The 25,003-nt window shown below is 43.4% G+C and overlaps 1 protein-coding gene across 2 annotated transcripts in view; it reads right to left on the bottom strand.

Moving 5' to 3' along the window:
- The window catches only part of LOC116942681 (CYFIP-related Rac1 interactor B-like), a 31,850-nt gene extending 7,151 nt beyond the window's left edge, over positions 1–24,699 (bottom strand). The window contains exons 1-10 of one of the 2 annotated variants that reach the window (XM_032954904.2): positions 24,301–24,699; positions 16,855–16,939; positions 13,889–13,972; positions 11,933–12,054; positions 9,923–10,028; positions 8,638–8,774; positions 7,715–7,792; positions 5,314–5,430; positions 3,911–3,990; positions 2,783–2,909 (exon numbers count right to left, since the gene is read on the bottom strand). In XM_032954904.2, the coding sequence (XP_032810795.1) occupies positions 2,783–2,909; positions 3,911–3,990; positions 5,314–5,430; positions 7,715–7,792; positions 8,638–8,774; positions 9,923–10,028; positions 11,933–12,054; positions 13,889–13,961 (840 nt within the window). In that variant the 5' untranslated portion in view covers positions 13,962–13,972; positions 16,855–16,939; positions 24,301–24,699. Of the gene's footprint in view, positions 1–2,782; positions 2,910–3,910; positions 3,991–5,313; positions 5,431–7,714; positions 7,793–8,637; positions 8,775–9,922; positions 10,029–11,932; positions 12,055–13,888; positions 13,973–16,854; positions 16,940–17,282; positions 22,047–24,300 lie in introns of those variants that run through there. The other variant, XM_032954905.2, reaches the window with a different exon arrangement.
- Between the last annotated feature and the right edge of the window lie 304 nt (positions 24,700–25,003).

The following is a 25,003-nucleotide window of genomic DNA, read 5'->3' as shown; positions in this document are numbered from 1 at the left end:
CAGCACACAAAAACCCCCTTTAGAAGGTTAACATGAGCATCATCACAAGATCAAACAACTCATATTCATTCAAGTTCTTACAATGTTTAAAGTCAGCAAGAGATCACTGATACAACAACTCCCTTTCTGGAATGCAGACGTGAGAAGTATTGTCCTTGGATACGGGCAAAAGGGTTCACAGGGAACCGAATTGGTGTAGACATTAACCATGTATAATATTAAATGCAATATTTAAAATAATATAATTACTTATACGTAAAATCACAGCATCAACAAAACATTATCTTGAACAGGTTAAAGCCCTCTAAATTAAGGTACTGCTGGTAGTGGTGAATCAATACAAATTTGAAATACCCACAACGCTCATTGTTTAACTATACCTTTCTGTTAAAAGATAACGTTAACCCCTATCGGCATTACAGTTACAGAAATAATTTATCATTATAAATATGAAATATCTGCCTAATGAATGAAAACTAATTATATTATAAAGGCAGAGCTTCTGGTGTACAACAGTGTTAATGATGAATGTGGTCATCTACAACCAACATAACTACCAAAACACTATCAAACACTTGTTTATTAACAGTAAAGCTCAGCAGTGAGATTTTGCTTGTGCAAGTGTGGCGTTATTCCTTCTATTAAAACTTTGTTTACACGAGGAAAGGAGTTGACGTGGGACGTGATGTGAACAGAATTGATCAAGCGGATTTTGTTCACACGGTCCCATGTAGAATCCCTGGCAAAGTTCTGCCTCTTACACTCCACAGCTGATAAAGCCCAACTAAACTTCCCTTTTTCGTCATTTCCACTTCAGATAGGAACTCGTGTACCAAGCCAAAACTGTGCCAATCACAATTTAAAATTAGAAAGCAGCGAAATACAAAAACACATGAAAACGCTTTACAGCAAAGATTTACATTAAGAGTAATAACAATAGGGGCCATCCATTCAGTACATACGCATGGAGGGGGGAAGGGGGGGGTTAACCCAAATGCGTACACTTGCATATAGGTGGTCTACTGACAATGTACGTACGCATAGGAAACTGGGGGGAGGGGAGGTGAAGCCTCGATAATAATTTGTCGACATTGGCCTTCAAATGAGCCACAGTTCAGTTTCTTTAGCTGTCAGATGACAAGTACTACCGGGAGAAGTAGGACTGTGGGAGAGGTGTCACTTGTATGCCACCATACCCCTGACTGCTAGCTATCACGCAGCTCAGCAAAATAAGCGGCCAAGGTACGCAACTTTATTCTTTAATGCAGGCGGCGGTGGACTATCTGTTAATATTATTAATCCTTGATCGTTTCTGCATGAATTAAATATCGTCCATTCTATAGGATTCGAGGGGGGGGGGTGGGGAGGGAAAGTACGCGTGCGTACAGCGAGGGGGGGACGGGTCAAGTTTTGACAGATTTTTGCGTATGTACTAAATGGATGGCCCCATATAATTGTTATTTAAAAACCCTTCATCAATCAACGACTGGACGAAGACCTCTCAAAACCGTTTGGTTTACGGAAGTTGTTATACCATACTTCACCAAGCTGGTCAGTGCAATTTAATGAAGGTGGGGGAGATTTAACCAGTTTAAATATCAATTTCCACCTATGATAGCCATGGCCTGGAATGGAACTGTGTTCACCAGGTTTGTAGCGCACTTCATTGCAGTGATGAAAAATGTATAATGTTGCAGGCCATTTTGAAGTAGTAGGCCTCATGTGACTGTGGGCCCTATGATATCGAGTCACGAGAGGCATACACCGTGCGGACCCGCAGGTTCCCATCCTCGCTGTAGATGCTCACGAGCAACAAAAGCGAGTGTGTAACATCTTTGAGCGCTACATTTCCACTCGGGTGCAGATTCAATATAGAGGTGAACCGCTCGACCTTGGCACAGGGCGACACACAAAGCGTTTTCTTTCCCTCGCACCCACGCCATGGTGTGCTCTTGCGTGAAACATTGAAAGGCCACGAGACTTTTGGCACGATCCTCTCAAATCTGCGCAGTGTGAATGCGAACACACACAAGCCTGCATGCATGTGTGGATGTGTGTGTGTGTGTGGGCGTCCATGCAGATTAAGGATTTTCCTGCCACAAAGTCTCTGATCTTGCACAACTGTGTGCGTGTTTTGAACTCGTTATAAACTCATAGAGATCCAATGGTGTAAAGCTATTTGAAAAGTCTTGACAAAACAGAATATCGTAGTACGAAAAAATACTTGACAAAAATCTGAAAAAGACGATCTTCTAAAGGATCCTATTTTTTCTATACTTAAGATTGAATGTAACTAATGTTTAAGATAATCTGTTCGAAGCATTTTTTACTATTTAAAAATGTATCTAAAGGAAAAAACACCCTGAAGATGAGGAGTTAACTATAATAAAAATGTAACAATCATTTTTTCATATCAGACGTTATTGTTCCCAAACGGAAGCGATGTGCACATACATGTGTGTGCATGCATGGCGGGGGAGCAGTGGCTCAGTGGTTATCCCACTACGCTACAAAACCAGCAACCAGAGTTAAATTCCCAGCCATGGCTAACATCAGTAGCAAGTAGTATCGGAACAGAGTCTGGGTTTCCCCTAAACCAACTCAGCCTAAAATACATAACAAGTACCGTGTGTGAACACCAGCACAGGTGAGATAAATGGCGCCAGGCGTAGTTCAGACCACACCACCCCGTTGGGAGTCACCACTTGCCCCAAAATGAAATTAAGCTATACAGGGGATTTATTTGCTTGCGTGCAGGTGTGCGGGCGTGCGTGCACCGTACGTCGATTTTGGAAGATTTGGCGAAGGCGCCCACAGGGTGCACGTGGTCGTAGAGTATGATGACGCCCACCATAACGCGCAAACAGAAAAACACCGTCTCTTCGCTCGCAAAGCGCTTCCTGTACTCCCTGCCGGCAGTGCATACAGACACAGACAGCGATTGCCAACCAAGCCGGTGTGTGTGTGTGTTACCAAATCAACTCAAAATGTGCCCCATTTCATCGCATCTCAGAAGCAAAGCAGGTTTGATTACAGATAGTGCTTGAGTGGAAGACAACCATGCATAGAAAACAAGTATATTGTATGTTGCTGCAGGACTACATCATCAATTCTTAAGCAACATATATAAATTATTACGCTCACAATACACGCATCTTTCAACCCCCCCACAACAAATTAGAATTTAAATTCACACCCAGTAACCCAGCTTCAATTTATTTGCTGAACCAAAACACTCTGTACATGGCCAACACCCCCACTATGTTGACTCATGCTCAAATAAACACCTTGTACAATGCTTCAACATCAAGCAATGGCAAGGCAATGACAACATGATGACAACCCATACCAGGTGAAACAAAACAATGATGAGACGCTGAATGTCAAAACCGGTTAAGTGTGCATTGTTGAACCAATGCTGTTGAAATTATCCACTCCAGGAAGGCCGTGTGGTGAATGTGTAAAAAAAATTATAATGTATGTGGAGGGACAGATATGGGAAGGAAGCATACTGTTTGCCATTAGATATTTTGATACCAGGGACTGACATTGGAGCAGTTCAGATAATGAAGTTCATGCTGAACGTACATGCAAAATTCCACCTGGAGGTGCATGGCTAAAAATTGTACCCGAGGTCACTGGAATTGCTGTGCTGCGCATTAATCACCACGCCACTACTGACTGTTGGTGCAGCGCCACATGAATACCAAGATCGCCGTATAGTCATACAAACTGTCGGGGCGAGTGCTGTTGGGGGTGGGCCTATGATGGCCTGCATGGCGCACGAGGGTGTGGTGTGGCCAACACCACACCCTTCGTTTACCCAGTGCAGATGTTTACATGTCAACTATGTGCTAATTTAAAGCGCACGACACACCACAGTCACATGCGGTCACAGCGCGAGACTTACGGTGTCTCCAGCATGACTTTGCACACCCTGGCCATGGTGCTTAAGCAGTCTGTCGTATTTTCCAGGGGAAGTGACTTGTGCTGAAACAGAGATGAACATTGTACACATTATTAACTACCGATTAAACAAAAGAGCGTGAATCAAACAAAAATCCCAGGGATATACGAATAAAACATTTGAATTTGAAATGTTCGCCATGATAAACGTAGATACATTTGAACAAGTTGAGGCTATTAATGCCCAGTGATATAAAAAAAAGACGTGATGTTGTGTAAACGCTTCCAAATTGAGGGCTTGGTAACCTTTCACTCGTGTCTATGGATCATCTGCTTTGGCCTGTATGTCAGGCTGGCATTGCACTGTATCAGTTATCATTTGTTGGCCCAGGCCTCCCCTTGAAATAGGAACTAGCATTCTAAACGGGTTCTCACCAGCTAAAATAAAGTCCATGAGCCAATCGCCCATATCTCTCCACCCAATTAATGTTGTATTCCATGAACAGTATCAAGTATGAGTGGCTGTTATTTGGTAGGGATTTGCCATAATTTTTCAAACAACTTATAAGGCTTCCCTGACGCTGTTTTCAATAGTCACCAATTCCATGTTACTGTAAGAACCTAAAAACTCATGTTCGTCAATAACACCATCCTAAAAGGAAGAATATATAATAGATGATGTATAAGGCAAATGGCCCTTCGTCATAGCACATAACGAATGTGTTATTGACTAATGTTTTACATTTTTGTTATTTATGCACCACTGCCAACGCATCATGAGCAAATAATTAGTTAAATTTTCTCTGAACCCAGCTTGCCTGGTCACGAAACCACACTAAACACAACTCGTAGACAAGAGACAGTTTGTCCTTATCAATCTCTAGGTGGATAATTGCGACTACTTTGCACAATAAATGACCTGTAAGCCAAATCGACTTTTCTTTACTATCATTTTCAATAGCAAACCACTGTCAATGTCAAATTTGTCTGACCTCGGAAGATCTCAGAAGCTAAGCAAAACTCAACCTGGATAGTGCATGGATTGTTATAGGCTGCGGGACAATATTGTGGGCAGCAAAGGGCAGTGCAGCAAAATAAATATTGTTATACTGGAATATGCTCCCACGGAAATGCTCCCCATCTTTACAGACCCGCACTGACCAGCGTCAAGTATGGTCAAATAACCCCATGCAACATGCAAAGCGTGGGATGTGCCCTCATCCAGCAATGAAATTGCCAAAGGACTGCACATGCACAACGCACATGTTGCCTCGTACTTACGTACCAGGCAAACCAAACTAATATGAGGCCAGAAGGGGGCACACATCCTGTTAAATATTCTCCAGAAAGACCCCAAGCACGGGAAGAAGAAACAAGAAACTGCGTACGCCACCCCCCCACTGTTACCTCCTGCACAAACCGTGTGGTGCCATCGCTCAGCGTTTTCAGCATTGGCGTGGCTTCCGCGTAGAACAGGGACATGCGGTTCGCCATCTCGTTATTCACCTCCATCTCCACATCGGACTGTGGCGAATGCAAAAACGGCAGCAACGGGAAAAGCGCATGAGCCTGCACACAACCCCACGTGTTTGTGTGGGCAACGCCTCCCGCAGCCCCTATACACTGCTGAATGAAACATGACGAACCAAGAAAATGTTTCACAATGTTCCCGTGAAAAGCAGTGATGGAACAACTAAAGTCAAGCATACAGCCAGAAGACATGTATTGCTGCCATGATTCACCGAACGGTCACAATTTGGGATAAATATTTTAACTTTCTTTTTTACTCTTTTTGTAGTGCCTGTTTTTTTATGTTCCGGTCTCATTTGTTATATACCTTGATAGTACGACATTTCAGAAGCGTATCATCTTCATCCTTAGATGTGTCACGTGTACATACTTATTTTCATGAGTAAATATTTTTTACATGTTAACATAAAGTAATACACTGTTTAACTGCATACCCATAGAGGTCACTATGTGTCGATGGTGATTAACTGTGAGCAGACAATAGGTACTGAAATTTTTGTGCACACAAAAAACGGCAGGATGTAAAGCACAATGTGCACGCATAATGTGCATGCATAATGTATGTTGATTACCCTATGAATAACCCAACCTTCTATTTAAGAATGAAACAGGAGGATTCTCAATCTAGATTTGATTGAGGATTCTCCACAAATGTGGCTGTCACCTGATGATGCGAGTTGTAATTACTGGCGAAACGTTGTACTCAAATTGTAAATGTTGTGGGTTTACTCTCCAGCACACCAGTGTGCTGTTTCGTTTTCGTGACAAACCTTACAAATTGGCACACATTTATATTTATGTGATCCAACCCAAAAAAACGTATATTACGGATCATATTTACATGCCTAGTGGGCAGTATCATAAACAAAGTTTGAGTAATGGAATGGGACTTTTCTGCTCGTGTTTCCAATGTGCAGGGGTCAGCAATCTGCGGCTCTGGAGGTGCATGTGGCTCTTTAAGGACTGCTTCGTGACGTTATTTATTAAGGACCGTCTCGTATTCACGTGCATTGCGGCTCTTGAAATATTGAGTTTTTTACCGAATCCGAGAAAAAAAGGCTGTTCTTGTTAATTTGGTTGCCAACCCCTGACCATGTGGGTGGATGAAGTCAACTTCATATACATTGCAGAGGTGTATGTACAGTAAAACCTTGGATTGCGAGTAACTTGGTCTGCGAGTGTTTTGCAAGACGAGCAAAATTTTTAAATAAATATTAATTTGATAAACGAGTGAGGTCTTGCACTCACTCGTTTGTCTGCCGAGCGTCACGTGATCACAACTGATATACGAGTGCTTTGATATACGAGTGCTTTGGATTACAAACACGTTTCCGGAACAAATTATGCTCGCAATCCAAGGTTTTACTGTATATGAAACTTCTTTCACACTGTACGCAGCCAACCGTGCTAATCGGAGGTGCGGTGTAGGAGCATCTCAAACTGCCTTTAGTGGCTAGGAATCAAACTCAGGTCATCGGGTTCACAACGTACTGCACTAAACACTGCATCACCGTTCTAACCATTTTCATTTTTAATAAATAAGGCAAATACCAGTAATGCATTGAGTTAATCCCAATGACAAAACGATACTCAAGCAACAAACACTGCAGCCAACAGAAACTTGTCAAAGGTTCTGTTTTTACTTTTCCCAAAGAGGGTGCGATCACATACGCAAGTCATTGGTGTTCAATTTACACTCTCCAAAACAATATTTTCCAACGCATTTTGAGCAGTGAACACATTTAAAAGGCAGATGACAATTCAACAAGGCGAGCTCTGACAGAAGGCAACGATTAAGGAATTGACATGCAATTGCGCTATTTTCAACGTGCGGGAAAGGCGACGCATGCCCAAGAGTCACGTAAATCTTCATCTGGAGCCACGTGTCCCACACGTCAATGTCCTTGTCAGCCCTGATCTACGATGGCAGAAGCTGGGGGCTTTGACAGGGAGTTTGTCACTATCTGCAGAGGTACGCGCTTCGAAACCGGCAGTCCGCTCTCTTAATAGTCCCTTCTGCATCACACTGGACGTAAAAACAAATCATATGACGTCATTGAAAAAGAGGAAGCCAATGTTTTTCAACGTCATGGTCCAAATTTTCCCAATTGGAAAAAGTACCTGCATATTGGGGTAACACAAACCAACATCCCCTCGTACTGCGAAACTACTGCAGACAGTGTCGGTGAAACACAGTGTCTTCACGATAGCCGTGTGCAATAAGGATGGCGTGAATACCAAATGTTCTAATGATGCGAGTTGATTCAGTTCCACTCACACCCATGTTGTTGATGCGCATGCGGCTCAGCGTCCGTCTGTAGTAGCTGAAGTCGTTCTGTATGGCCGGGTTGGTCATCTAACCAGGGCAGTGAGCACAGGGAAAAAAATGAGACAAATAGCTCACACTGGAATTAACAAAAACATGGGATTATAATACAAATATAAGACATACAGCTAAAATTGTAAAACTAATTATTAGATACATGTAACAATGCGAAGATGAAAATCAAACTTTAGCTGACAATGAATGTGTTGAATGTGCATGTAAAAATCCACAAATTATGAGAATTTGCCACAATTATGCAGACCCAGGGTCAATTACATTCACAGCAGCATTGTTAGCCACAAATACAATTACTTTGTGACTCCAATTAATTATGGATGCCATGAATACAATTGTTAATGACCCCAGGTCTGCATTTAGGCTAATGGAACAAATTGTAACTGATCATATGAACCAACAATGAACATGAGACAATTTACACAAAATATAAATTATTATTGTATAGAACTGTGAATGGCAATCGTGGCAATTGGTCGAGTTTGTGGATGGTAAATCATCAAACACCTACAGATTATCCACAGAAGGTATTGTCCATTAAGCCTGGATAATGCTTAGATGGGTGACCACATCCCATAGCAGCCAGGACTACATTGTCAGCAGAGGTGAGTACAGTAAAACCAATTGTTACATTGTACTATGCTTCCCACTTTCACCAACCCACACTGAGCAGCATGGCGACGTATGCTCAAATAAACACTACGACCTGGATGGTGTCGAAAGGCCCCCATCCTGCAGTGGATTGAGGAAAAGGGCCATACATTTAATGTAGGGTCTGTTAAACTTACATCCAATTTTCACAACCTTGTGCGTTTAACATGCTGCCTCTCACTGAATCAACCGGCCCCGTTCCCTGGTACCTTGAGCTCGTCGAACTGCAGTGTGAAGTGCAGGATCTCTGCAAACTGCTTAGCGAGTGCCTGCTCCCGCTCCAGATGCTGCATGGACGTGAGCGGCGGGCAAGTGAGCGCCACCAGGAGGCTCTGCAGAGCGCGGTCTGACAGGAGCACACAAGACAGAGACAAAGCTCAATTCCCATGTAGACTACACAGGCTGTTCGGGCAAGTGCTGCAAGTGAACGCCTATGATGGCTGGCACGGCGTGCAAGGGTGTGGCCAACACCACGCCCATCCACATTTTTTGAACTTATTGCGGATGTCTAAACACCCACCATGGGGTACTCGTTTAAGGCTAAGTCGATGTAGGGGAAGGCCCAGGGCCAGTTCAGGCATGAACCCAGGTCCCCGATTCATAGCAGTTCATTAACCACCATAACACCGCTCCCCACGTACACGCACGCACACGCACGCACACGCATAAGCACACGACCCAGCTACCACTGGGCTGGAAAACACTTACCCAGACGCCAACTTAAAAAAGCATGCTTTTATTTGCTTTCATCATTTTGAGCAAAACCATAACAGATTATTGTGGGAGCACATACATTTGTAGCCAACCATGGTATGACTTAAGGTGCCTTAGGCTCTACATTAATGTTGAACATTGGTACAAAGACATTGTTAGACGCATATCCATTTTTTCCGCTATGCTCTGACAATTATAAGAGTAAAAAATAAATCAAATACGAAATCAAGTTAGAACATTTGGCAGCTGTTTACTTTCAAGCATGAATTTCTAAATTAAATACCTTAAATAAGATTCATACCAAACTTAAAGAACTATGTCCATATATTCAGCTGTTTCTATACCTTTTATTAAGCCAAATGACATTTCAAACAATACTAAGGTTGCTGCTTTAAAATGTCATTAGGCTTAACAAAGGCCACCGTTCACTATTGTTGGATAAGGAATTAAACTCTCCTTGACACATCCGAGTGGAGAGGTGGGTGGCACAGTGGTTAACGCACTGCGTTACAAACCCCGCGAAACAAATTTAATTCCCCGTCACAGCTACAATCAGTTGAGCAATATCTAAACCAGCCCTAGACTCCCCTCCACCTTCACCCATTCCTACTGACCAGCATGGTAAAGTATGGTCATGGGGAAGCCTTCACCAGCAGTTGACTGACAAAACGGATGCAAATTACTTTTATTATTTAAATGTGTTGACACTTTAAACTCCCTAAGCTCATGCGTTGGCAAGATAAAGCACAGAGATGCACGTCACATGACCGGACGCCTCACCGAGGCGCTGGGAGAACTCGAAGAAGCGTTTGAGTTTGGATACGAGGGGGCACACGGCGTTCCACGCCTTCTCCTGGAAGATCTCATTCCCAGGGTTGGAAATCGCCTGCAAGAGCACAGACAAAACACCGCGATTGTTTCAGAATGTAGTTGTTGCACACACGCACAATGATGTCCCATGCGAGAAGTGGGACGGTGGTGGGAAAGTTAAAAGAAGTTTCTTCTTCTGTTAAACAATGCTGAAATGAAACCGTGTGTACATTCTTTTAAAGTCATACCCAGTGTCACCTATTTATTCAAGCAAGCCTCACTGATACTCAAGGGGTTTTTTTTTTTACCAGTCCTTCCTGCATTGGGATGTTTGGCCAATTCCATTAGTGAGTGCTTTGTGTGTGTGTGTGAAAAAGTTACACAATGGCAATGAAAGGCCCATATACAGATCGGTTCATAACCCAACCCATATTCGACTCCAGCGATCAATCACCTCACCCGGGTCTCAAATCGTGTTCACGACATTCATGCTTGGGAAATCCCACTAATTCCTTCCGGGACAATTTTTGTTTCTAAAATTATTCGCATACAAGAGACAAAACAGTCTAAACGCCCTATGGACAAGCCTGCAAGATACTCACTGTACAGCTACAGGGACTTCACTGGGGTAAACCTACCACTAGAATATGCCAAAATGACCCTAAATGAACATGATCATCAAGATCTCTGCAGCTAAGCTGAATTAGGCCTGGTTAATACCTGGATAGGGGATACCAGGTATAGAGATGCTCAGGAGATGGCAGCACAACGGATTATTGAAACTGTGTAGAAGTTTTGAGCGTGTGGGTTTTTTCAAAGGTACCCGAACTTCCTTGTACATGAAGGTAAACACTCATAAATAAAATTAACCAATCATCAGTCTTGAGATTCAGTGGGGATCTCCTGGATAAATAAAGTAAGTCCTCTGTAGATGCGTTCATGAAAAGTGCTATGTTAAGCAAAACACGTGTCAAGCAAAAACTATTTCCCCATAAATAATGTAACGATTAAATTTGGCGAGATACGGTGTAGACACACACAGATAGATGACGGGACTAATAACTCAGGGTACGCCGCCGTGTTGCTGTATCATTCCGCATACTGTATCATACTGCTCCGACATGCAGCTCAAGTAGTTCGTCGGTGACCACTCAGAAACCGCATCATAACGGTGCGCGTTCCATGTTATAATGGCGCAGGTTTCGCATGGTGCAAAAAGTGTTTCCTCATGGAAGAACCGCGTTGTAGCGAAAACGCGTTGTGTGAACACACGTTAAGCAGACACTTACCGGAAAGGACAATATTATTATTATTATGGTTACGTTAAAGCAACAGGGAGTGATCAAGTTCGTTCCATAGAGGTGGTCAAGAAAGCAGAGGTGTCGGACCACCATGTTTAGGATATGGCGCTTGAGGAAATGTGGTGTGCGCGAGTATACATCTGGGGAGTAGTGGCATGGTGGTCAGTGCACTGCACTACAAACCCCCTTAACCTGTGATCAATTCCCGTCATTAATATCAGCGACGAGTGCTATCTGAACTGGTAGATTCAGCCCAAATAAAATGCTTGGTGGGGTGTGTAAACATTAGCACGGGGGAGACAAAAGTGGCCGGGCATGTTGCAGACCTTCATAGGTACCAGCCTTTGCCACTAAAGTCTATCTAGGCTGCACAGGGGAACTTTATCTGTGTGTGCACCTCCCTGGAGTGGTAGTGCAGCGATTAGCATGCTGCACTAGGAACCCGGAAACCCGAGATCAATTCCCACACATGGCCAACACCAGTGACTATTATTTCAACCGGTCCTGGGCCTCCCCTAGGTCGACTTATCCTCAAATGAATATACCTGGTGCGGAGTGTAAACATCGACACGAGGGAGATAAAGGCAGCCAGGCGTGGGTATTGGCCACCCACCCCCTCGTGTGCCATGCCGGCCTTCAGAGGTGCTACTCGTGAGAGGATATTTGTCTTTGTGTGCACCTCTCGTATCTCGTTGCCAGCGCCGCAGTACTCCTGCAGCTCAGACAGCACGCTCCGTGTGCCCTGCAGCACCGACCCCACCGACATCCACGTCTGCTGCTCATTGTCAGTCGGCTGTGCATCTGGGCAGCGGCAGCAGCAGCATCACCAACAACTTTAATTGATGAGAGCGTTTAAATGCAATAACATCTAACGATACTATAAAAATATGATGAGACTACATTCGAGGTGAATATCAGGTTACCATGGGAGACAGCAGAAAGAGAGCAACACCCTGCCACATCCTGGGATGGCATAAGAGGGGCCCAGCACGAACAACAACAATGAACCTCAGGGGTAGCTGAGGCAGCCAGGGCTGCACCTAGAGGTCCCAGAGCATCCTCGCTGTGGGGGTGGGTTCAGGCCCTCCAAGGAGTCCCAGTGATGATAATGAGTATGACAAAGTGTCAATAATGATAACTGTTGGCAATGACGAATTATTGACGATGATGCTAATGATAATTTAATCATTATTAGCCATTGATGATCATCAGCAGCATCAACATCAGCAACAACAGCATGTTCTAAAACACGTAAAAAAGTATTTTTGACACAAGCATTGAGATCTGTGAGGGACAGCTAGATAAACAAGCATAGAGGCAATTCCCATTCTCTCATGGATCTATATGGTCAATTTTTAATTTTAGAAGTTGAATTAACATCGGACCACACTCCACCAACACTTTGCAGTAAGAAACAGGACGTTTAATGCATTCTAATAACATCTATTTATTAATCATCAATTAGTAAAGCAAATTTTGTTTACATCTTCCCCCTTTTTTTACATCAGTCAGCACTCACGAATTACCACAAACTTTATCACTCGTCTTGTTTCAAACCGCTTGGGGAAATCCATGGCGAGTCGACGCGGTAAATGAAATCGAAATGTTTTCATTAAATTATAATGTAACCATCAGGATGTAGAGAACATCTGAGTCAGCTCAAGTTTCCACTGTTCAGGGCATCATGACTCATTTTGCACGGATGTGGAATTTGGGCTGAGCTCAATTTTTTGGTAATTAATGCCAAATGCATTGAACGGTAGCTACGAGGCATATCCACGACTGCAACGTAAAACCCACGTTGCTCTAACCAGGAGATGCTGTTGCGGTGTAATGGTTAGCACCCTGGACTTGCAAACCAGAGGTGGCCAGTTCCATTTCCGGTTGCATTCGTTGAAACTCAGGCCAAGTTTCTTAAACCCCACACGCTTCTGTCCACCGATAAATGTAAGATGAGGCCAATTACACTTGAGAGAGGTACCCCGGAGCTCCTCCAGCTAAGGCCCTTCTGCAAGCAGTGATGTCAGAAAGGACATTGCAGGGCTGCACCTTTGCCTTTTTACTCAAACTACGTTTATACCTTAATGGTGAAGTAAGCCAAGTATTTATCAAATCTTTACAATCGGGGGAGAGGGGTTTCATGACATTTAACTGAACTCGTATCCGCATCTCCAGTTTTCTTCAGCCTCCTAACCCCCAGCCCCGCGGACTTCCCAGCCCCGGCATTTGGCCGTACTGGTGCTCGCTTCCTCCAACTCGTGCTCGCTTTCTCCTACCCCCAGCCCCGCTCGCTGCCTAGCCCCGGCGCCGTCGTCGTGCAGCACCCCATCCCCCCTACCCCACACCCCCCACCCTCTCTATCTCTCCTCCCTGGCTCCGCCCACCCCCCCCTCTCATACCTATATAGCCTCTTGATACAAGCACCCCTTTTGCCCACTTCAGCAATTGTTTCTTGCTGTGGTTGTCACACCTGATGACGGACGCTTGCGCTGCGCCCGAAACGTCGTGAGACAATTTTTATTTGTATTATTTTTATTCCTACGTGACTTTTCCGAAAGAACCAAAGAGTATGAACTCAAGTCTTAATGAAACAAATTATGCACTACGTTAATTGACGGGTGGCTCCATCGCTTACTTTCAAAGTCGAGGAAGAAGTTTGGTCCCTGTTCCAGGTCAGTGCACGTCAGTACTTTAAGTAAGTTGCCCATATTGCGATCACCTGCAAAGGGCAAATGGAAATAAATTATGTAATGCTTGAGCTGCCCTTTTCAAAGCTTTCAACGAGAGACTTGGTCCGCGATATTCTCGCGAAGAAGCCAACCTTGAAGTACACGCAATGAACACAAATGACCGTGTTACAGCTACCAAACCACGACATAGTAGTATTCTGTGTTATCATATTAATGCTCAAATGAAATTGAATTGTATAGCATGAAGATCAGCATGAAGATCATGAACAGTAGTGTATGTTACCCGCAAATACCCATCTGTGAAACAAAGCGGCTATGTTTTTTTATTTTATTGTTATATTTATGCTTGTTTACCCAGTAAGAGACTCTTTTAAGCAAAGTACTGTCAGTTTTTTTGCCACCGAGCTCGATGTTGTCCTAATCGAGTAGTTTTCAGGTAATTTTTACAGCATTGGGATGTTCTGGAGAATACCAGTTACACTGTATGCTTTCATAGAGCTACGGGAGGAAACCATAAAACAGGAAACCCATGCAGAACAGAGAGGAGAACATACAAACTCCCCACAGAAAGGGCCCAGAATCAGGAATCGAACCCAGAGTCGCTTGTTAATGTGAAGCACAACTGTTACCACTGCGTCACACTGCTGCCAGAGAACCTTGTGCTATGAGAATGTCGCAAATACCAAAAGGAGTCATTATTTAAGACATTTATTCAGATACACAGGGTTCGTGTTCCCTGCAAGCCCGATCACATTACTCAGTCGAATACCCTTGTATCTACGTATTCATTTTTACTTTAGTAATTTGGCCAAATCGTCATATTTGTTTTATTTCATATTTTTGGTACGTGACAATTGTGCCAATGGAGTCAGGTCGCGAGGCAAAGGCATGCATTCCAGACTTATGGCAGCAGAACTAAATCTTCACAAAGGGAACAACCATAGATGAATAATGCCTGGTGACTCCTCAATGAATCTCTCTCACCCAGACACCAGACAGCGCTTCATCTCTCGCTATTTTTACTGAAGACTTTGCAAAACACATGCATTACCTGTCAAAATGAAAAAAAACCTGGTCGAAACCATCAACTTGCTACACCAGGATTCATACTTTGGATCTCAGCGGTGTGGGCTCAAAGCTCACACAAGACCATGTTGAGCCCCATTAGCCACATGACTATCTTGACAAAGCGTTTCCATTAGAGAACATAATGCGGTCTTTTTATTTGATGAAGTAGCACTAATTAAAAAAAGAGCTGCCTAGCAAACATCAAGCAACATATTCATATTTACTATAACTTTACAGATAACTGTAAATAACAATTTACAGCCCTTTGTAAAATCCACTGCTGGATAAAGATCTCTCCAGACCATGTCAACCATGGGAGTTGATTGACAAAACTTCACCATGCTGGAAGGGAACATCGATTTCGGATCATTCATTACAACAAAGTGAGCCTTTTTTTTGTTCATTCCCTTTAAGCACAGCTGAGAGCTCAGCGGAGCATCGGTTATCTCTGCAAGTGAAAGCTGTCACGATAAACAATGGTGAATAAAAAAACATAATAACAATTCACCATTAAAAAATTAGAACAGGTTTTTTTCCATTTCTGGCCATAAAACCTATTCTGATTTTTTCATACTTTAAAACTGGCAAAAAAGTCCCATTTTAAAGGTCCCATTTTAATAATTAGCTATGGCTGGGGACCAACTCGAGTTTCCAGGTTCACAATGCAGTGTGCTATCCGCTGCGCCACTACTCACAGTGCACTCTACACAATGTTACACTGTACATCAATATGGCAAACACGAGACGAAGCTGCTCATAGGCACCCATAGACTAGAATCTGATGGTCAAGACATGTCACTTCCTTCTAAGCACTTCCCAAACAGAATTTCCGGTTTCAACACAAACTCTTGCCAAGACTTTTACATTCAAGGAAATGAAAGCCTAAAACAAAATTATAATTACATTCATAATAAACGTTTTTGGGTTCGATCGCGTTATTTATAAATGTGTCGTAACCCTCCACCACCCGACACGGCCAATCACTAAAAAAGTGTCACGTTGACAAAAGACAAATAGTTCACTACTTTAGCCTACCGGTGTGTTGAAGAGTGAATCAACAACATTTACAAATTTATTTTTTTTACTCAAAAATTGTAAATGTTGTGGATTCACTCTTCAACACACCGGTGGGCTAAAGTAGTGAATTATTTGTCTTTTGTCAACGTGACACTTCTTTTTGCTGATTGGCCGTGTCGGGTGGTGGAGGGTTACGACACATTTATAAATAATGCGATCTAACCCAAAACCCTTCATTATGAATATTGGTCGCGAAAGCCCACGTGTATAACTACATTGTATCAAAAATATCTCCTGCCTTAAACTAAACGCCACGGTCATATCAGTACAATATCCCCAATCTGTGTAAAAACAATCAATTGCGTCTACTTTTTGAACAGATAAAGTTACATTTCACCTTACCCAATGGCAAGCTATCAGTTTTGTTATTAATACTCCCTAGCATTATAAATGATGGTATCACGTTTGAAAGCAGATTAAAGCATTCGTACTGGAACGGGGTGGAGTGGTAGCACGGTGGTAAGAGCACAGGACAATAAAATCAACCCATTGAGTTTGATTCCTGGCCATGGCTAACATCTGTGGCTAGTGATATATTAAATGGTCCTCGGCACTACCCTTCACAAACCCGCAAAAGCCCTGCATCGTTAAGTATGGCCAAACAAGCACCAAGGCTGAATGATAGGGAAGGCCTTAGTCCAGCATTTGGTTGAAAAAAATTCTGTAATTCAAGATTTAATTTCAATTTACATACTAAGAGGACAAGACTCACATGGAATTCACCCTGTTCATGATGAGTGGTTCAGAACTGATAAAGTGAGCTTACCCGAATGCTTAAAAATGTGGAGGTCCTGTTCAACGCTTCGGGCTCATTCGAATTGAACAATTTGCTCAATGACCACTCGGATAACCTGGGAATAAAAGAGCGAAAAAGTTATCAACACCATCCAACTTTTTCATCTTTTTCCGGTACCCATAGTCCCCCAAATGAGCACACTCTTGTGGTAAAATTGAGACATCTTCCATATTGGTTCTCATTATAGAACACACATTAAAAAAATGGCATTTCATCATGGCAGTGTAGATGGTATAGGCAAAAGCAACATTCACAAGCTTCCTCATATGCCACCAACCGACCACAGCACAGTGCCCGACATTGGCATGCACGTCACAAATTATTCAGCCATCGGGCTGGCACAATTTAAATTCAAACGCAGCATACAGCCACCGTCCATCCACGCTACACCAAGCTACCTTTTCGCCAAGAGGTGACGAGTTTTATCGGCACACCGTCGTGCAGCAGCAAAAAGGGGGAAATCGGGCGAAACACGCATGGTTCTCACCACATTTCCCATCAGCCACTGGGGCTTCCCTGAGAGGGGCGATCGGCCCTTTTAAGGGCAGATGCGGTGTGGCCACACTTCCTCCTGGCACTGTGCTCACGTGGCTGCCCTCTTCCAGCCCCAGTGAGGACATTATTTTTTTCCACAATTAAAAAATATCACCCTGCAGGAAACTTGAGTTTTATTGTAAAAACATATTTTCAGGGTGATCCCGGTAACAGCACCACCGCCACGTCAATTAATTAGCTTTTCTCGCAATCAAACTACTTTTATTTCAACACAATACAGGCACAATGGGCTCTTCCCGGTCTACAATTTAACGTTTTACACCGATTCACACTCGCACTGTTTGGTATAAACATGCATCTTCGAGTTATATTATGAATAAAAATGACAAATTGCTTCAAGTAATTTGTCTCAGTTCTTTTTTTATTGCGTGTGGGCGGAGGTAGGAGTATTTGTGAACAAACCCATTAAGTTGTCAAGTGGAACTACCCTAATCAAAATAGATGAGGCAGCGCACCCAAGAAAATAAGTGGCAATCTACGATGGTAGTGTCTCTGGTGTGGCTGCGGGGGCGATGTAAACCAATTTAATTCAGCATACTTGAATCAAAAATAACTTATTTTTACATATCTGATTTATTGCATGTATTGTTAATGTAATAATCAATTTTAATTGATTAATCAATGCATTGTAAAACACCTTATAACATTCCCTCATGGAAACTGCCTTGGCACTCCACATAATTAAATTAATCAAATGTACATTTAACCACGTGTCGTCAGAAAATGACAAAGTAATGTAAAAACATCACAGAGCTTCATACAGGATGCTGTGGCTGTTTTAAGTTCTGAGCGTGTAAAATCACTTTTATTTGCTTTGCAATACTGTAGAAGAAGTATCTTTAAGTACAACAAATGTTGTACACCGATTAGCACGGTTGGCTTCGTACGGTGGGAAAGAAGTTCAGCATACATACACACAAATGTAACCTAAGATGGAAGTGCATTTTTTAGGTTGATAATTGGAAATCCAACATAGGAATGATCTCGGAACTACAATTTAACAGAGACTTTACTGGAAATTAATGTGAAATTAACCCCAACTACCCTAAACCACAGTGCAGGAGCAGCCGCACACTTTCAATTCCCGCTTCCTATTACTCAACGCAAGAAAAATTGCATCTGGTTTCAGTACCTCCACCTTCTGTATATCCTTTTCCAAAAATAGGTCCAAGGGCAGAGTACAAAGTGTATTCAAATACAGTATATATAAATTCTTAAAATCAATTTAAATTATCCAATAATGAAGCCGATTACAGTTTATGTAATATATCTCCATTCAGCCAGTGAGACATCTGGTAAGGCTTATGCAAAATCCTAGAGCAACAAAATGTTACTGGCATCGAGAACTATAAAAATCTAATAATAATCACCTTAGCATGGTATATAGTGATGATGAAATAATAAGGCGTACAGAGTGCAGGTTTTAGTGCTTGTTGGGAAGCTGAATTTGAAAATGAAAAGGAACATACCAACGTCCCGAACGAAGAAAGTTTTTATTCACGGCGTACAATGTCCTATGACACATATGGCTCAGAAACATGGTCATAACCACAAAAAAATGGAACAAAAAAATAAAAGTGCACATAGAAGCATACTTGGAAGAACGCTGAGAGACATAACAAGAAACATTTGGATTAGAGGTCATACGCAGTTTTAAAGATAATTGAAATTGTTAAGAAATGTTAGTTGGTTTGGGCAGTACATGGTGCGAGAAGGGATGATGGCCGATAGTGAAGAATGAATGAGTGGCAGCCAACGAATGGAATACATTTGAGAGGATGTCCGCCAAGGATATGGGGCAATGAAAATAGCTCGTGGATTATTCCATCACAGGATCGCAATATATGGTGGTGGGTTGGGAAGGCCTTCATCCAGCAGTGGATTGACAATGTCTGATGATGATAATAATATGCTGTGACGTGAGCGGGAGAGCAGTGGTGCAGTGGGTAACACACTGCCCGATGAAACCGGCAACCCAAGTTAAATTTCAAGTCACAGCTAACATCAGTGGCGAGTGGTACCTAAATAATTCCTGGATACCCATCTTCACCAATCCACACTGACCACCATGAAGTATGGTCAAGAAAACTCCCACAAAACAAAAAGTAAAAACATGACAAAAATCAATTATTGAAATTACAGTAATTGCATTACAACCTCTGGATGGTCCCAAACAAATGTATAAGAGCTTTGGACCCTTATGTACACGTTTTAGATGCTAAAAACATGACATATAGAGAGAATATTCAAAGGTCAGTGATTTCCTGCTCAATGACCATTGAGACGGTGTTCATGTCCTTTTCACAAACCTGAGCCAGTGATGGAAATTCCCCATTCTTATGGCAGGGGGCAAGTCTAGCCATAGGACAACCACTCTTGACTTCCCAGCAAAGTGGCATTCATTTTATCTACCCCAGAGGGATGATGGGCTGAGTCAACCCCCAACCAGGATTTGAACTCGAAACCTTCAGACTGAAATCCACTCATTCTCCTAAGCCAACAAACCAGATTTATTTTGGAAAACTGACATTAATAGTGAAAAGCAAGCGATCTAAAGAACTGTAATACAGGTACAGTATTATTACCATGCCGTGATATATGGACTTGAACTTGGACATTGATATTGAGTTTATGGAATAAGCCCAAAAGTGTGTAAATCGAAGCAAGGAGGAAAAAATGTGTATGATGGATTAAACATAATACGTATGTTTACAGACACCAAATTTACACGAAAAAATTAAGTGGGCTTTGGCAGCATACGTCACTTGGAAGTATAATATCCAGTGGTCATGATTAACAATGGAGGAATTTTACCCAAGAATGTCCAACAAGTAATATAATTATTACCATTAAGTGACAATGACTGGGTGACGTAAAATAAACAGCACTGACAATGCTGTTGGGTAAGCTAAAAGCACTGTATATTGCACTACTAAAATAGCTTGGCATTGTAGCAGTCAACCACAAAACTTGCCAACAGGTTACCAAGAGATATTATCAATTAAACAATCTTTGCATCCGCTCGAATGGGGGATCAATGGAAATAACCTACCAGCCCTCTGGTTGATGCTGCTTTTAATAATAGCAATACGATCAGCAGTTGGTTCTAATCGTTCATGTAAGGGGTTTGCCGAAAGGGTCCAGCTAAGGGCTGAACCTGTAGCATTAAACTGCAATGATTAATGTAATTATACGACCAAAATTACCTGAAAAGCCCCGATCTCATCAATTCGTGGAAACTAAGCAGATCTGAGCCTTGATCGTGCTTGTATGGGCGACCACCATGCATAACAAGTGTTATAGGCTCTGGGGCTACATTGTGGGCTGTACTGCTATGCCAACACATTATGTCCCTGGGCCTTCACCAACAGGGTGAAGTTTGGTCAGAACCCCCACGACCCGGACAACATAGGAAGGCCCTCATTTAGAAGTGGATCACCAAAAGGGCTGTACATGTACCTCTACATCACCTAAACATAGTCTAAAGTGGGTTTATATTAAGGTTGGGTTGGCATTAATGTGTACAATATTTGTAAATAGCTGCCGCACTCTTCCTATAACCTGTTTCTTACCAATGTGGGCTGCAGAGTTCATGTTGCCTCTTGCCTGTGGCATCCAGGCATCGCCACATGCTATGGAATTTGTATTACCAGCAATGGCTTGCTTTATGATGACTGCTAAGAGCAAAAACCCATTGGTGGTTTCTTGTGGTGTACACCTGGAGGCAGAACATACTGACCTTGAAAGGCATTATTGGCTGAATAGTTTCCTAATCTTTCCCTTTGGCATATAAACTAGTAAACCTGACTCTCAAAGGTCACAGTGGTTGCACACTTTGCTCCTAACCCATCAACCTGAGTTTGATTTCCAGCCATGGCTAAAGTCAGTGGCAAATCGTATCTGAACCAGTTCTGGGTCCCCTCCCGACCCTTCACCAGGATGTTATGGGGAGGCCTTTCACCGATCTGTTTATTAATAAAGTGTATAGTACTATATGTTATTAAAACATTATACTACAGAGTGCAATTCAAGATTAATAAGGGGCACAAGAGGGCAGTCTTAAGTGTCAATCACGGGCGTCTACAGCCTGGATGGACCCTTCTGTGATGATGCTCCAAATTTAAAAGTGACCACGGAGAGGTCCACATTGATGTTTCCCTCCTGGGAGCCCCAAAAAAAGCCCTCACCACAGTTGCTCAAGCAGCCATATGGTGTGTGTGTGTGAGATTCACTCTAGCGTTTCAACAACAGCAGCATCAGCAGCGGGGAAAATACAGTACTGTACCGGCTTTATGACTGCATTATCACATGCCCCATAACCTTCAACGCTGCCTTAAGGAGGCACCACTATTCTTTGGACTTTGCCCGCAGCACAACTCAACGTGGAAACCTCACCAACTCTCAAGGGGAGTGTGTGGGGGGGGATACGGGTTGGGTGTGCAGTCACTCAAAATGCTCGCCTTCAAACCTCCCCGAGAGAAAGGGGGACCCACTATACGGCTAAGAATCACTCCATGTAATGACATTGGTGTTTTTGAAGCGTCGCCTTTCATGCTACCGCGTAAGCGATGACCGGCAACGTTGGCATGTGTGACCTACGCGATGTTAAAAGCACCCCAATCCCCCGCCCCATTCACAACCCTCTCCACAAAGATCCCCCCCGTATAGCCTGAATGGACTGTTGTGGAAAGTGCTGTTAGCGAGCACCTATTAAGGACGCCACGGCACACGAGGGGGCGTGGGTGGCCAGCACCACGCCCGGTCGCCTTTGTCTCCCCGGTGGCGATGTTTACGCACCGCACCAGGTCCTCATTTGAGGCTGAGTCGACCTAGGGGAGGCCCAGCACCAGTTTAGATACTCGTCACACTGGTGTTGGCCGTGAGAAGGAATCGCATTTGGGTCGCCAGGTTCGTAGCGCAGCGCGCTAACCGCTGCGCCACCACTCCCCCACACACAATTGCACAAACACTCGCAGTCACTTTAGAAAAGGTCAACTTTAAAAAAAAATGTCCGTGGTTTTATGCCCGAATGTGTGCGTTAAACAGCACATTTCTACATAACGGTACAATGTAAACCGGCAGTGTAAAACGCAACAACACTCGTAGGCTGTTGCCGTATGCCGGTCAGCACATTGCACGGCGCGGAAGGCTCGCGTTACAGTTCGGGGATTTGATGAATCACACCGAGCGAGATATTTAAGCGCCGAGCAATGTGAGCATTTACGCTCCGCTGTCGCGCAACCAATTGGGTGTAATACGATGCAACATACAAATGTGCCTAAAAGAAGCAAGCCGTTCAAAAAGTGTTCACCACCTTACTGTGACATCAGGTCCAGAGTGGGGGGAGAAACAAAACCGAAGGACATTTTTGAGCGTGGGGAGAGTAGCGTGCTTTGAAAATACACCCGAGACAGAGAGGAAGAAATTGATTAAATAATGTCATAGCCGTCAACCCATAAGGTTAACCCGTGTTCTTGTACGGGGAAATTGAGTTAAAAGAACGTGGTTTTTTTTTTCTATATGTTTGTGTTTCTCCCTTGTGATGGGACTTTGTAGGATGAACGTTGAGATTTATAAGTGGGCACGGGGTGACCAATAAAGCCCGAATTGGTCTGTGATCAGGTAGGACACTGATAAGGGGTTGACAGGTTTGCAATTGTGTAATAATACGATGCAAAATACCAACGTGCCTAAAAGAAGCAAGTCGTTCAAAAAGTGTCCCACTACCTTACTGTGACATCAGGTCAAGTAGAGAGAAAGAGAGAGAGTAGCGTGCTTTGAAATAACACACCGAGACAGAGAGGGGAACAAATGGATTCAAGAATGTAGGCATCGTTTAAACTGTTATGAAACGCAAGTGATCATGATGATGATGACCAAGGCGGTCGAGACTAAATGAAGGAATGGTTGTCAAAGTAGGGAACGACGTTTACGGCGGAGATGGAGCCATAAAATAAGTTGGATGATGGATCGATAACATCAAAATACCGTGATGTGCGGAATGATGACTTTGGGGTGGCCTTCATCCAACGGTGGATAGATCAAGGCTGGTGACACAACCGAGGGTTGTGAAACAATTTGTGCTAACGTGTTTGTTTTTTTTTTAATACGCGACAGGTTAAATCTAATCGGTGGCATTAAACTGATTTAGTTTTACTTGAACGGAACTATGTTGTCGTAACCAAGTTAATCTCCATTCGATTTGACCAAAACGTTTCAAGAGGATCAACTACTTCCTTGCGAAAGGGGGGGGTTACAAAAGTAATGTAAATAGTTTCCGCGCGAAGTATGTGTATGATAGGTGCATGTCTTATTTATATCGGGGTGTTACCTTCTGCATTTTTTTTACCTTCGTGAAATGTGGGGCTAGGGTAGCGCATAGCTTGCGTGATCAACAACATTTATCGATTAGGTCAATCCGTTGGTTTTTTTACCGGAACGTTCAAGAACAACCCATCTCCTTCGATGTGAGTTTCACCTCATAATTTATAACTTTCTAATTAAAAACAAGGCAGTTAAGCTGGGTTTGTTATGGCGTAGTCAAATCGGTTACACTTAAGCCCGCTTGGATGTTCACCATCCCCGTGAAAAGGGAGGCTCTGTAAACCCGTTTAGTTCACCCACTTTACACTCAAACCTTTCACCTCCAGTTGTTGCGCTCTATAATATTTTTTAAAAACCCCACAAAGTAAGAGCCATAACATAGTCCGTTAAACACACCGCGATTAATGGTAACAATGACAATAATAACGCGTGTCCCGTTAACTCAAACCACTCGCTCACCATACCGCCAGGCCCATTACCGCCCGCGGGAAAGCCACGGCCTCGCCTAGCGCCGCTACCGGCGACGACTCAACTCACCCGGGGGAGGGGAAGAGCGAGTCCGGGCCTCCCGGTCGGTCTTCCCGCTCTTCTTAACGGGCTCGGGGTTCGTCAGCAGACGCAACGAAGCATGTCCCCAAGAACTTCCCTCCCCCTCCTCCTTCTCCTCCTTGTCGCCTTGCCCTTGCGTGCGCGCCTCAATAAATCGATAAAGAGACGCGAGGTTTGGAGGCTTTGTAATTGACTTTCTCTCTGTCTCTCTGTGTGAGTCTCTCTCTCTATCCCGGCCGCAAGTGCGCAATTCGCACGTGTGAGTGCACCGACTTCTCCGTTTCTCTGGCCAGCCAAGGAGGTTCTCTCGTTTAACGTGTCCGCCTCTTCCTCTCCTCTTCCCGTTATCTTTGCTGTCATCATCAGCAGCGGCTACGCCTACCTCGCCACCCCCTCCTCCACCTCTTTTGAATTTCGCTTTATTTTTTATTTTATTTAATTCCCGGGTAGTGAAGCCAGTTTTAAATTAAAAAAAACACTTTTCGTTAATTGAAACAATTGAGTGATGTCAACTGCGTTGATAGTGGTGCACAATTAACGGCAACTCAGCTTTGTCAATAACACTGCGGTCTTAAATGGAACACATATATTAGGCGACGTTTCGGGCAATGGCCCTTGTTCATAGCACAATTTCATTCATGTGCTATGGAGAAAGGGGGTGATTGCCGAATGATTAAGTGTGAAAGTGGGG

Source organism: Petromyzon marinus, chromosome 15, assembly GCF_048934315.1.
Source record: "Petromyzon marinus isolate PM22_M1 ecotype Great Lakes invasive population chromosome 15, UKy_Petmar_22M1.pri1.0, whole genome shotgun sequence".
Lineage (NCBI taxonomy): Eukaryota > Metazoa > Chordata > Hyperoartia > Petromyzontiformes > Petromyzontidae > Petromyzon > Petromyzon marinus.
Note: the sequence above shows the minus strand (reverse complement) of the source record. Positions and strands in the feature narration are given on the sequence as shown.